The sequence below is a fragment of the Bos javanicus genome, chromosome 9 (assembly GCF_032452875.1).
Source record: "Bos javanicus breed banteng chromosome 9, ARS-OSU_banteng_1.0, whole genome shotgun sequence".
In the NCBI taxonomy this organism is placed as follows: domain Eukaryota; kingdom Metazoa; phylum Chordata; class Mammalia; order Artiodactyla; family Bovidae; genus Bos; species Bos javanicus.
The window spans coordinates 45,257,974-45,273,127 of NC_083876.1; the positions used below are offsets into that span (position 1 = coordinate 45,257,974).

At 35.1% G+C, this 15,154-nt stretch overlaps 1 protein-coding gene across 8 annotated transcripts in view; it reads left to right on the plus strand.

Annotated features, from left to right (window-relative positions):
* Positions 1-15,154, plus strand: part of HACE1 (HECT domain and ankyrin repeat containing E3 ubiquitin protein ligase 1) — a 118,384-nt gene that overhangs the window by 91,520 nt on the left and 11,710 nt on the right. For all 8 annotated transcript variants that reach the window (XM_061427722.1, XM_061427720.1, XM_061427726.1 and 5 more), the window contains 3 exons: positions 7,615-7,746; positions 13,757-13,855; positions 14,133-14,203. In XM_061427722.1, the coding sequence (XP_061283706.1) occupies positions 7,615-7,746; positions 13,757-13,855; positions 14,133-14,203 (302 nt within the window). The remainder of the gene's footprint in view (positions 1-7,614; positions 7,747-13,756; positions 13,856-14,132; positions 14,204-15,154) is intronic.

Below are 15,154 nucleotides of genomic sequence, written 5' to 3' on the forward strand. Positions count from 1 at the left end.
CTGGAGGATGAGCTGCTTAGGTGGATGGGCTCCAGAATGACAAGTGGTATCATTATCCTCCTAGCCATTAACCTCATCATAGCATTTGTATTTTCTAGTGATAGTAATAACACTGCCTATTGAATACTTTGTGTATATTTTATGTATTTGAGTTGTGTTCTTTGTGCATTTCTCATTTACTGTAACAACCTTTTGAGGTAATTATTTCTATTCCTTCAGTGTGGAAACAGCTTTAATAATAAAAGCATGTGATATTTATTATGTGCTTGTAATGTGCTAGGCACTGGTAAAGGTGTTTTATTTGTATTAACTTAAACAATCATATGAGGTCTAGATACCCATTTCTGCAGGTGAGGAAACAAGCATGGTGAGGTTAAATTGCTTTCCTCCAAATCGCAGGGTAATAAATGGTGGATGTGAATCCAGACAGTCTATAAATTTCAAGCCTGAGCTTGTAACTATGACACTGTATTTCTTTAGAAATTAAATAACTGTCTAAGGGTTTAAAATTGGTAACTGGTAGACCCTCAGTTTAAATCGAGTTCTGTATGGTTGTGTAACTGCTGTGTCTTTTATCTACTAAGGCAGTGAATATGAACAAGGTAACAAATACAAATTTAGTATGCTTTCCAAATTTATGGTTAGCAAAGGGTAAGGGTGGGGAGGGAGGGAGGGATAAATTAGGAGTCTGGGATTAGCAGTTACATACTACTATATATAAAACAGATAAACAACAAGGACCTACCATGAAGCACAGGGAACTATACTCAATATACTGTAGTAACCTATGATGGAAAATAATACGAAAAAGAATACACACACACACACATATGTAGCTGAATCATTTTGCTGCACATCTGAAACTAACACCATTTTGTACTTCAATTTGAAAAACTTGGTATAGTTTCCTCCATTTCATTTTTATTTGGTTGTTCTCAGTGTGTATGTTAACTATGCTGTGCTCAGTCGCATCTGACTCTTTGTGACCCCATGGACTGTAGTCCGCCAGGCTCCTCTGTCCATGGGGATTCTCCAGGCAGAGATAGCAGAGTGGGTTGCCATGTCCTCCTGCAGGGGATCTTCCCAACCCAGGAATTGAACCCAGGTCTCCCACATTGCAGGCAGATTCTTTACTCTCTGAGTCATCGGAGAAGCCCAGTGTGTGTGTACTTATTATATTTTATTGCTGGTTTCATTTGATTTATTTCACATACAGACACATTTGATGCCTGTACTAGGAAAAAATTGAAACCTCTCTATATAGATTATTGACTTAAAGTGGATTGCTTATGTGTGTTTTCAGAAAAGTATACTAGGAAAGATCTTTTAGTACTCTGAAAACTTTTAAAACAGTTTAGGTCTAAGGTTCTCAATGTTGAGTGTATTTTTCGATTTGGGTTTTAAATTATCTTTAGTATCTTTTTGTCAACAATGGAGAATATATTTTTCTTTGCATTTTAGTTCATATATTCTAAAAATTCACTTCAAAGATCACCAAATCCATGTAATTGTAATCTGAAGAATCACTGTTTTCAGTGACTGAATTTGTTCCAAGGAAACTGAAGTAATAGGATATTTATCATACTATCAATCTTTATAGCTTAATTTGTGACCTTAAAAATAATATACTGGTAAAGGATAAATTATTGGAAAATGTTACATTGTTTAAATGTGCCTCTCTTTTCTTACACCTACATATTCATGCAGAAGAAACCTGGTGTCCTTTGAGTTTTCCCTGAAGAAATTTTCAGTAAGAACTCTTACATATGATAGCAATAGTAATCAAGTGGATAAGCCCAGGAAAGAAGCTTTTATTGTTAAAGGATTTATATTCAAACAGTGAATTGCATTGTGCCAGTTATAATGCCATTTAAACTGTTCATTTAAAACTAAAAATAATTATTTCAAACAATTTTACGGGTGTGTCCAAGATTATCAGTTTACTTCGAGGGGGATAAGAACATCTTGCTTTCACTATTAAAAGTTAACTATTGGTTAAGTAAGTATATCTTTTAAGAAATAGTGAAAAAAATTTTAAAGAGGAAAAATAGCTTTAAAAAAAGGTGTCAGTTTTCAGCATTACCACTACTCCTCATAAAAGACATAATTTAGACTCAAAGCCTGAAAAGAAGTTAAAATTTTAAGGAAGATTTCAAGGGATGATATTGTTCATTCCATAGATTTAAAAGACTAGGAGATTTTAAAACAAAATGTTTCTGTAACTACCTATGTAATTTAACTAGAATATTATATCTGAAAACTGAATCTCAATCTTACAGTTTTTATTTTTTCCCTTTGCAGTTATTTTTTGCTTACCTATCTTATATGAGGCTCGGGGTTGAGCTTGAAAGAATTTGCTAAGGCTCTTTTTTATTGTTATGATAGCTTATGGTGAATGATGTCAGATTCGTGATCTCTGAAGATTTAACTTAGGGACCAGGAACCAGGCTTGATCATTCAAGAGCTTTTGTATAGCAGAGTTTTATTAAAGTATGAAAAGGGACAGAGAAAGCATCTGACATAAACATCAGAGGGGGACGGAGAGTGCCCCACTCGCTTGTCTTAGAAAAGGGAGTTACATACTTTTAAAATTGCTTATTACAATAAATCAAACGAATGTCTCAAGGTTGTAAAGATCTTACTAGACCCACTCCCATAATTTACATTTTAAGATAACAGGATTAGCCAGAAGGTTTTCAGGAAGGAGAAACTGTCCTCAAGGAGGATACATTGTTGTTATATAATCCTTAGCACAGAGTTTAAGCTGAGTTGTTTGTTGTCTCATCATCAGTTCCAGGCTTAAAGAAAAAAACATTTTATGTGACTAAGACTAAGAATGTAGAGAAAAGATGTTTGTCCTTTCTTCCTCCTTGAGAATCCCAGACCCCATCTCCACTTCAAGAGCCCCAGACCCCTTTCTCCTCTTCGAGGACCTCGGACTTCTTATCAACCTGCCTAGGAATTGACTCAGTTGCCTGTGCTGAGACTTTCTAAGTTGAAAACTTTCTATAATCACAACTATTTCACCAGAGCAGGTACTCACTCAGATTCTTTAGTATAGTTAATTCTCCAGTTTAATTCTGTGATATCTGGTATTATTTTATGCCCTCAAAGGATTAACAAAACTCAGGTAGGAGCCAATATGACTAAAATATCCCTCACCCCTGAGTTATGTCATCTCTTTAAATACCTTAGAATTAAGTGAGATTTTAAGTTTTACTTATATTTCATGTTTATTTGAGCAACTCTTTATGCCAGTGTTTTGTGGACTGATGATCATCTACATGTTGAGTGTTTCCTTAGAGCATTTAAGATATTTGATGTAGTTACTCAGGAGCATGAAATGTCGGGGTGAGTCACTTGGCCTTTGTAGGTGGTGGGACTGTAGCCAGTGTAGTATTTCTGCACAGTATGAATAGTAAAAATATTAGTGTATAATGATAGTTGATGTTCATACTAATAATTGTATTATCAAGAACATATTAATATGTATTACTGTCTTTGAGGATGTGTTCTGTAAGGAAGCAGGGAAACATTTTAGAAACAGTTGGATTAGATTTTTTTCTATTAAACACATTTATCTTTCAGCTGTCTGAAAACTTACTTTACTAAACAACTCAGAAGAATTTTTGCTGGCTAGGATTTTATTATTTTACTGAGAAATAACTTAGACCAAGATTTCTCCATATTTAAATTAATATGGAGACTGGGATTTGAAGGAACTGATTTTTCACAAATTGATATCCAATAACTATGGACCAGAGCTACAAAAATAAGTGTGGGAAATAGTATATTTGTGAAAATTAATTTTTTAAAACAGAATGTATGTGGAAATAATAGGAATTAATTGATAGAAAAGTGTGTACTATTCAGATAAATACGGGATGCAGTGGCAAATTAAAATAGATAAAACTATACTTGAGCAGTTCATGCTTCATAATTTGAGGTGTTGATTAATGACTCAAGTGAATAGTACCTTAAGATAATAAAAGCAAAATCTCTTGAGAGAAATATATAATTAATGAATGGAGCAGAAAAAATTTTAGTATTTTCATGAAGCAGTTTAGTTTAGAGCAGACATCAATTAAAAGATAATCATGTGTTAGTGCAAAAATCATTGGTAGCTATTATGTGTATATTTTATTTCTTAGATTGGATCCTGAAGATTCAGTTTGTGTTTCTGTTTGATTGGCACACGTTTCTATGTCCCCCTCTCTCTAAATAACTGGATGTAACTTGTAGAATCTGATTAATTCCTATTCAGTGGAGAAAAACCTTTGGGTGGTTGGGAGTGGGATTTGGAGTGAGAGTAGACTGAATAGCATGGTGATAGATGGTAATAGATGGTAGCTTTCCCCATGCCAGATTGCAGAAAGAGCCATGCAGGGTTGGGGAAAGCTGTGAGCAATCCACTGTGACATTTCTGTAGCTCTGAGATGTATGGAGAATTCATAGCTGGAGTCATGTACAACGTGTTGGCTCAGTGCCTGTGGGTATTTTTTAGGGGTTGAGGGGAACAGTGTCAGATTAATAACCCCCCAAAAAAAGATTAAAAGAAGGAACCTAAAATAGGCTTTCTCTCTCTGCACTTAGAGCATTCATTCCTGGGAGGTGAGAACTATATACATATTGCTTTTAATTCTTGAAGTTTCACTTAGATGGGTAATTTAAAATGTAAGAATAATAATGGGAATTGGCAACCCACTCCAGTATTCTTGCCTGGAGAATCCCATGGACAGAGGAGCCTGGTGGGCTACAGTCCATGGAGTCACAAAGAGTCGGACATGACTGAGCGACTAACACACACACACACACACACACACACACGAATAATAACAATGATGGGGTTTATATACAGAAAGATATGGTCATTCACTTTGATTTGAGCCAAAATACATTTTTTTACTGCTGGTTAAATTTTAAGTGGCACTATTCTTGATGATGTATATTTTAAATGTGTCAAGATAGCTTACCATAACTCAGAATGTTGTTGTTTAACAAAGAATAGGCTACACTTAATTGAGTCATTTGATCAAGTTCAAAATATGTTTTAAATGAATTTATTGAATGTATATTCATCACGTTATTTGTTGAACAGAAAGCAGCAGCCACATTTTTAAAAGGATCAGTTCAGTTCAGTTGCTAAGTCCTGTCTGACTGTTTGCGACCCCCTGGACTGCAGCACGCCAGGCCTCCCTTGTCCATCACCAACTCCTGGAGTTTATTCAAACTCATGTCCATTGAGTCAGTGATTCCATCCAACCATCTCATCCTCTGTCATCCCCTTCTCCTCCCGCCTTCAGTCTTTCCCAGCATCAGATGTTTTCAAATGAGTCAGCTCTTCACATCAGGTGGCCAATATTGGAGTTTCAGCTTCCACATCAGTCCTTCCAATGAATATCCAGAAGTGATTTCCTTCAGGATGGACTGGTTGGATCTCCTTGCAGTCCAAGGAACTCTCAAGAGTCTTCAACACCACAGTTCAAAAGCATCAATTCTTTGGCACTTAGCTTTCTTTAAGGTCCAACTCTCACATCCATACATGACTACTGAAAAAACCATAGCCTTGACTAGATGGACCTCTGTTGGCAAAGTAATGTCTCTGCTTTTTAATATACTGTCTAAATTCATCATAACTTTCCTTCCAAGGAGTAAGCATCTTTTAATTTCATGGCTGCAGTCATCATCTGCAGTGATTTTGGAGCCCCCAGAAATAAAGTCAACCACTATTTCCACTGCTCCCCCATCTCTTTGCCATGAAGTGATGGGACCGGATGCCATGATCTTAGTTTTCTAAATGTTGAGCTTTAAGCCAACTTTTTCACTCTCCTCTTTCACTGTCATCAAGAGGCTCTTTAGTTCTTTTCTGCTTTCTGCCATAAGGGTGGTGTCATCTGCATATCTAACGTTATTGATATTTCTCCCGTCAGTCTTGATTCCAGCCCGTACTTTATCCAGCCCAGTGTTTCTCATGATGTACTCCGCATAGAAGTTAAATAAGCAGGGTGACAATATACAGCCTTGACATACTCCTTTTCCTATTTGGAACCAGTCTGTTGTTCCATGTCCAGTTCTAACTGTTGCTTCCTGACCTGCATATGGGTTTCTCAAGAGGCAGGTCAGGTGGTCTGGTATTCCCATCTCTTTCAGAATTTTCCACAACTTATTGTGATCCACACAGTCAAAGGCTTTGGCATAGTCAATAAAGCAGAAATAGATGTTTTCTGGAACTCTCTTTTTTTTTCAATGATCCAGCAGATGTTGGCAATTTGATCTCTGGTTCCTCTGCCTTTTCTAAAACCAGCTTGAGCATTTGGAAGTTCACGGTTCATGTATTACTGAAGCCTGGCTTGGAGAATTTTGAGCATTACTTTGCTAATGTGTGAGATGAGTGTAATTGTGTGGTAGTTTGAGCATTCTTTGGCATTGCCTTTCTTTGAGATTGGAATGCAATCTGAGCTTTTCCAGTCCTGTGGCCACTGCTGAGTTTTCCAAATTTGCTGGCATATTGAGTGCAGCACTTTCATAGCATCATCTTTTAGGATTTGAAATTGCTCAAATGGAATTCCATCACCTCTACTAGCTTTGTTTGTAGTGATGCTTCCTAAGGCCCACTTGACTTCACATTCCAGAATGTCTGGCTCTCGGTGAGTGATCATACCATCGTGATTATCTGGGTCGTGAAGATCTTTTTTGTACAATTCTTCTTTGTATTCTTGCCACCTCTTCTTAATATCTTCTGCTTCTATTAGGTCCATACCATTTCTGTCTTTTACTGTGTCCATCTTTACATGAAATGTTCCCTTGGTATCCCTTTTCTTGAAGAGATCTCTAGTCTTCCATTCTATTGTTTTCCTCTATTTCTTTACACTGATCACTGAGGAAGAGCTGAGGATATATACTGGTAAACAAACAGAACCTCTGCTTGCAGAGAGATTACAGTCTAATGAGACATTTAAGAGAAAAAAAAAAAAGCAGTAAGTATACAGACGGTGAGACCTGAACAAGCTGTGTCTGGGGGATAGAGTGAGGGAACAAAGGGGAAAGTGGGAGAAAATGAGATGAGAGGATAAGGCAGAGGTTGGGTTGTTTGGGGCCTTATGGACTAGGGAAGGAATTTGGACTTTACTCCAAGTGTTATGGGAAGTCATTGTAGGGTTTTTGAAAGGAGGGTTATGTGATCTGAATTATATATAAAATATATATATATATACACACACAGTTTAAAAAGTTGCTCTAATGTGGAGAAGAAGAAATACAGAGGCAAACATGGCAGCAGTGACACCAGATAGTCTAATATCCAGATGAGAGATGGTGATGGTTTGAACCAAGGTGCCACTGGTGGAGGTGATGCCACAAGATCTGACTGAGAATATTTTTGAAGATAGAGCTGATAGCACTGGCTGATAGAAGGTGTGAGAGAAACCTGGATGATTGACTCCTAGGATTTTGGCCTAAACAGCTTAGTGAATGATAGATTACTCTTTTGCTGAGATGTGTGAACATTGGTGCCAAATTAATTCTAAACCTTTATTTCTAAAATGAGAAATGGTCAGCAGTATCTTAAGTATGTGAATTAAAAAAAATAATCACAGAAGCGTTTTTTTTTAATAGGCGGAGTACGTCCAGCTTGTCACTGAACTGCGAATGACAAGAGCCATTCAGCCTCAGATCAATGCTTTTTTACAGGGCTTTCATATGTTCATTCCACCATCCCTCATACAACTTTTTGATGAATACGAATTGGTAAGGAAAAGCATCAGTTCTTTTGCTGTTACAACACAACACAAAACTCCATTTGATGTAATTTAGAAATAATTTTAGTATACAATAATGAATGGAATAATGTAGAAAATATGGTAAACCATTAAAATGTTCATGTTTAGGGAGTTGTAAGATTTGTGATTGTGCTTCTCTAAAGGTTAATAACTAGGTTAGCAGTTCTTAATGAGAAGTAGAATATAGGTGGTGATTAACAAAAATGGAATGATGAAGGCCAGTCTTCCCAAAGGCATTATTTACATTATTTCTGAATTTTTTTATTTGGTAAAGGAAACTTCTTGTACTTCCAAAAGGAAAAATTGATAGAAGAATTTTCTTGTTATATTTATGTCATCTTCTCTAGCTTATTTCATCATATATTTGTTACTAATTTTCCATCTTAAGCCTGTATGGAGTCCACTGTCTTTCCTTGCCTCTAGTTTCATGAATGTTTGTTTTGCTTCTTTAATTTGCCTGCTTTTTACTGTGATCTAATAGTTTCTGTTTTTATATGATTTATGTTTGCATTTTCCCCCATTTCTTTTCCTCTCTTTTATTTTTGGTATTAAATTATTTTCAAACTCTTGAGTTGTCTAATGTCGTAATGAAACCATACAGTGTTTTAAATAGAGTATAGCTGTTTTCTTAGTTTAAGATGTATAATTTGGAATAATAAATTTTTGGTCGATGGAAAAGAATTCATTGGTTTTTTTTCTGTCTCATGAGTTAGTTTCACCCTGGGCCTTACATTTTAATACATGAATAAATACATTGGTGTATTTTACATATAGCAGTATTTTCAATTTATCACTCACAGTATATCATAATATAGTAGTGGAGAAAATTTAATAAGTAATGTGGAAGGCTGTGGTGACTTAGTTTCACTAAATGTCAGCTTTGAGTTTTTTGTCCCTGTTTTTAGATTTAAGATGAATGGTTTTCTTTAGCATAGGAGCATATAGTTTTTGCATACCCATAAGAGTTACTATTTTTAGCATTCAAAAATGGAGGTGTACTTATGAGTTATTAAACGGAAAATTATATTCTTTTTCTGGACCAGTGTATAAAAAACAAATAGCAACAATACAGATAATTGACAAAACTTTTGCCTCATAATTTGTTGATGCTGATAAGTTTTATGAAACTTCTTATTGAGTTACAGTATACATGAGAAAAGTATAACCTAATCACAACATGCATCATAAATGTATAGCTTGATGAATTTTCATACTGTGTACACCCATGAAACAATGTTTAGAACATCTGATCAGATTAGAAATCCTAATACCCTAGATCCTTGTCATGTTCCCTCCCGGTCACTTTCCCCTCATGGGTATCCATTCTCCTGATTGTAATGATATAGGTTAGGTTACCTGTTTTTGAACTTAATATAAATGGAATAGTCACCTAGAATATGTCTGACTTCTTTAGCACTTCTTCAGTTTGTGAGAATCATTTGTATTGTTGCATGCAGTTGTAATGTGTTCATTTGCATTGCTCTATAGTACTTCATTGTGTCAGTCTACTTTTTTTTTTTTTTTCTGTCCTTTCTACTCTTGGTGAACATTTGTTGGGTACTTTTCAGTTTCAGGCTGTTTAAACTGGTGCTGCTACAAACACTAGTACATGTCTTTAGGAGAACATACATATGCATTCTGTAGATTATATGTCTTGGAGTGGAATTGCTGGGATTTCGGCTATGCATTTATTCCATTAGAGTAGATACTAGCAAGTAGTTTTCCAAAGTAATGTGTCAGTTTACACTCCCACCAACAGGTATCAGAGTTCTGGGTATTCTGTATCCTAGCCAGCTTTTGTTATTTTTCTGTCTTTTTTATTTTTACTATTCTGGTGTAGAGTATTGGTATTTCCTTATGATTTTAATTTTCATTTCCCTGATGATCAGTGAGATTGAGTGTATTTTATATGTTTATTGACCATTTGTATACTCTGTTTTAGAAGTGTTAATTGAAGTAATTTGTTTTTCTACTGCATTCTTTGTTTTTTTTTTAACACTGATTTGTAGAAGTCTTTAGGAGAAGGAAATGGCAACCCACTCCAGTATTCTTCCCTAGAGAATCCCATGGGTAGAGGAGCTTGGTGGGCTGCTGTCCATGGCGTCGCACAGAGTCGGTCACAACTGAAGTGACTTAGCATGCATGCATGCATTGGAGAAGGAAATGGCAACCCACTCTAGTATTCTTGCCTGGAGAATCCCAGGGACAGAGGAGCCTGCTGGGCTGCCGTCTACAGGGTCGCACAGAGTCGGACACGACTGAAGGGACTTGGAAGCAGCAGCAGTAGTAGTCTTTATGTAATACCTTACAGGAGTCTTTGTTAGATATATGTATTGTGAATATCTTCTTTTCTGGTGTCTTACAGTTTTTAGATTTAACACAGTTCAGTTTATTACTTGTTCTATCTTTTTTTGTTTTAAATGAATGGAACTTTTGTGTCCTATTTAAGAAATTGTTTCTTATTCCAAGGTCATGAAAGTATTTTCCTTTGTTTCCTTCTGAATATTTAATTCCTTTGTCTTTCACTTTTGAGTCTGTTACTGATAAGTTTTTAATTGTGGTTCATATATTAGAAGGTAGATCAGGATTCCTAGTCTGTCTTAGACTCCGGCTATACTAAGTGAGCTGATTCAGATGGTGGGATTGATTGTTTGGGAAGAGCACTGTTGTTGGCATGACACTGACTTATGCAGTAATGATTATTATTATTAAACACTTAGTATTTGCCAGGTACTTCATGTGTATTAACGTTTAAAACCTTCACATCAGACCCCTTCACATCATGTGTTATTTTCATTTTATAGATGAGGAAAACTAGGCCAAAGAAGGTATGGGACATGCTCACATTCACAGAGTATGTGTTACAGCCAGACTGTGAACCATGTTCTCTGACCCATAGCCCAGCCTCTCCATCAGTATTGCCTCTCAGTGGTGTGAGTTATAAATGGGACTTGGATTTGGAACCTTTTTTGTGACTTGTGTGTCTTTCATAGGAAAGGGCTCTGCTACACTGGGATAGGAAACTTTTTTTAAAAAGTTGGCTCAAATATCTAAGTTCATTTCATCTAAATTCATGACATAAACATGTTCATCAGAGTTAAAGATACAGATTAGATTCTAGAGTTTTCATGAAAAGAAAGTATCTAGTAGCATTAGTGTCCTTGCAGTCTCAAGTCAAGAGATGATCATCAGGTTCAAAAATGGTGACAACATTGTTGTGAGTACTATATCTATAGTATTATTACAGTTGAAGGGTTCCTCAAATGTCTGAGGGACTGTCCTGCCATACTGTGCTGCTTATGAGTTTATCCATGGTGGTACCAGGGTATTAACACACTGAGCCATGTGAATGCTAGGTAAGCTAACAGCTGTGAACACTTGCATGACTCAGTTTCTGACTGTTTTGGGGATATATATTTTGTACCCAATTCCAAAAGATCAATTATTTTGTCATAATTAAAAAAATAATAAATTGTTGACTTGGACTAAAATCTTTTGCTATATGTATATGTATTGATATTTTTTATTGTATACTTCCAATTTCATCTTCTTTTAGTCAACTTAATAACTTTTCCCTCCAAGTGTTAAATGAGCTAATAAGGATATTTTGTTCCCATCACAAAATCATAACTTTTGATGTTCATGAAATACTTCAGATTCCTTGAGAGAATGTAGTCTCATTTTTATTCACAATTATTAACAAAGAAAGAATACTCAGTATTATTAAAAGCTTATCTTCAGCCTAGAAGGGAAGAGGATTAAACTCATGGATTGTGAGAAATATGTAACAATCATCCATATTCCTTTTTTGGCAGATCTGTATCTAGTGCCAGGGAACAGAATTTCCCTAGATGGTTCAAATAAAGAAACTTTAATGAAGGAACTTACAGAGGCATGGGTAGGTTAAGAATAAACAAGATATGGTTGAGGCAGCCAGAGAATAGCAACAGGAGAAAGCCTTTATCATCCCTAAAATTGAAGACACGTGGAGGAATTATTGTGAGGAACCCTGTGAGAGTCTGAATCACCAGGTGGTAGCTATAGTTGAGGAGGCATAGCTACTGAAAAGATGTACTGGAGGAGGGAAGGAACAGAATATACTCTTACCTTCAGACTCCTGCCTGTTTCCCAGTGATGGAACCCAATCTGAGGCCAACAGGCAAGAGAGCGAGTCTGCAGGGATCAGCCACTTGGGGCACAGAATGTGCAAAGGAAGATGGAAAATGTATTTGGGCGTGGTAAATGGAACCTACCAGAATGCCTTCATCAGTTAAAAGTATTTTATAATACTATGGTCAGTTGGTTCAGTTGCTCAGTTGTGTCCAACTCTTTGTGACCCCATGGACTGCAACACGCTAGGCTTCCTTGTCCATTACCAACTCCTGGAGCTTGCTCAAACTCATGTCCATCAAGTCGGTGATGCCATCCAACCATCTTGTCCTCTGTTGTCCCCTTCTCCTCCTGCCTTCAACCTTTCCCAGCATCAGGGTCTTTTTCTAATGGGTCAGTTCTTCGCATCAGGTGGCTAAAGTATCGACCATAGCCAAATACTTAGTAAGGAGGACTAAAAGACACCCTAGACAGGAATTATTAAATTATTTGGTCTTAAGACCCCTTACAAGAAAAGTTTATGTTGGTTATAGTTGTTGATACTGTATTTTAAATTTGAACAGAAATGTGAAATATTTTATCAGCTCATATAAGAATAGCAATTAATTACATATTAACATAAATAAGATTTAGAAAATTAAATCTAAAGAAATTAAATTAATAAATAAAATTATTTATTTTCCAGAATAAAACAAAAATAGTGGGAAAGTATTATTGTTCTATATCTTTCCAAATTTAATGTCTGGCTTCATAGAAGAAACTGGGTTCTCATATCTGTTTCTGCTTATAATCTGTTGTGATATGTTGTTTGACTGAAATATATAGAGAAAATTCAGCCTCAGTTGGAAAAGGGAGAACCTTGCAGGCTCCTTGAATAGATCTCAAACACCCAAGATTTCTCAGACACCACCTTATATGGACCTTTGTTAATCTTTTTCAGAGCACACTCTATACTATATATACCTTATATATTTTTGAGGAGTTGCTGTAGGAGAAGTGACTTTGAACCACATTGTATCTTCTCTGCAATAACAAAATCTGCTGTTCTGGCTTGTCAGTTTTGAGCATAGGATAGTTATTGCCTTACTTTACTGAGTAAACACATCCAACTGTGAGATATGGTCTGATTCAGAGATGTGGACAAGCTTTTTTCATGTTCTGTTTTCACTTGCGGAATACTGTGGCAAAATACTTTTGCCATTCTTAATTTCATTCTTAGTTATTTGATTGATATTTTGTTTGTTTGATGATCTTTCTGAAAAAATGGATACCAAAAGTCATTAGTAGGAAAATTGCGTTTTTTTTCACCTTATGGGAATTTGACTTTAAAGGATTGGAATTATTTCAGAATAGAGTTCTTCTAAGGCCTAAATCTGTTTTGATTTTTAAAAATAACTTTTTATTATAACTTCTTTTTTCTAGTGATTAGAGTTTCTTGATCTTTTCTTTGCTTAACTCAGATTTATTTAGGTCTCTGTTGTTATTTCTATATTGAGAGTATAGTATCTTTATAAAATTTAACAAATTCATAAAATATATATAAACCAAAGAGAATAACGTTCATAAAATTGTTGCACATATAAACTTGTGGTATATCTGTTTCTATATAAACATGAAGGATTATCACTTATGTTTTAATTAAATTGTATTAGTGTAGTGACATCTCCACATGTCACAGTATTTGTGATTATCAGTATCAAGGGTTCTCTACCATGTAGTACTTGTTATTGATAACATGCAGACACTGTCACAGAAATAAATCAGTTTTACATGGGATTAGTTTCTAATTAAGACAAATTTGCTATTTAAATGTAATCTCTTTTTTCCCCCAAAGAAGATTAATGAAATATTTTTCTTCTTTCCCAAAGGAGCTACTGCTTTCTGGCATGCCAGAAATTGATGTGAGTGATTGGATAAAAAATACAGAATACACAAGTGGCTATGAAAGAGAAGATCCAGTTATTCAGGTAAAATCTCTCGAGCTTAGAATGAAGTTAAGTTTTGCCATTTAATCTTGTAAGCTTTTCAGCACTATTGAATGAAAACCTATATTAATTAACAAAGTAAAGTTTTTCCCTAAATTCTTCTCATGGGAATTCCATATGAAAGCTTTGTATGAAACCTTGTTTGATAAATGAGTTTCATAGAATAAGATATGTTTTATGAATATTGCACATTGCTCTGGTACTTAGAAGCCTACAATTGCTCTGAAATGTGAGTTTAGTTTTTTATTGTTGTTTTTAGTGGTTCTGGGAAGTTGTGGAAGATATTACTCCAGAGGAGAGAGTTCTTCTCTTGCAGTTTGTTACTGGCAGGTAAGAAGTGTTTTTATGATAATGTAGAAAGAATTTAATGTATTCCATTTCTAATTGATTAGAGATAAGCAACTCAAAGTGAATTATTACTCTGAATTGTCTGTTTCTCACCTCCTTTTCTATATTTTTAGACATTAAACAAAGGTTTATTTAGGCATTAATGTTAAAATATATAGTAGTACCCAAAATATGTTTATTTAAGGTATAAAAAATTGTTCCTGTCAGAAATGTCAACATATATATTATTTTGTAACTTGGTAGTCTTTTCAATCTGTAAGTCAATAATAGTAGCCAATAGTTGTTGCTGCAACAACACACACACACAAAATACATATAATACCCATTTATTCAATTTTTGTCAGATTTTAATGTTTTAAGATTTGTGGCCTAAAAACTAATTTGTGATACCATACATTGAAAAGTGTACATTTGGAAACAATTAATCATCAGTGTTAGAAAACTAAATGATTTAAATCTCTCTTAACTTACAGTTCTGAAAGATGTAAAAGAAAGGTGTGATTTTCATCCTTGATAACTTAGAATTTCATCTGTATCCTTCTATTTATCAAAATATAGTTCAGTTGTTTCATTATAAATTTGCATGGTTCTTCTAAGAAAATTGGAACATAGAAAACTAAAAGAAATAAGAAAAACCATCACTTGCTATCAATAACCATTATAAATAATTTGATATATTTATTTTTTACTACCTGTTTTAAAAACATAGTGTGAATGTATATCTATATTACATATATGTAACTTAAAGTCCATTGTTTTATTTTTTTAATTTTATTTATTTGTCTGCACTGCATTTTGGTTTTGGCATGCAGGCTGTTTGATTTTTGTTGTAGCATGTGGGATCTAGTCCCCCAACCAGGAATCAAACCCAGGCCCCCTGATTGAGAGCACAGAGTCTTTGCTGTTGGACCACCAGTGAAGTTCCCACTGTTT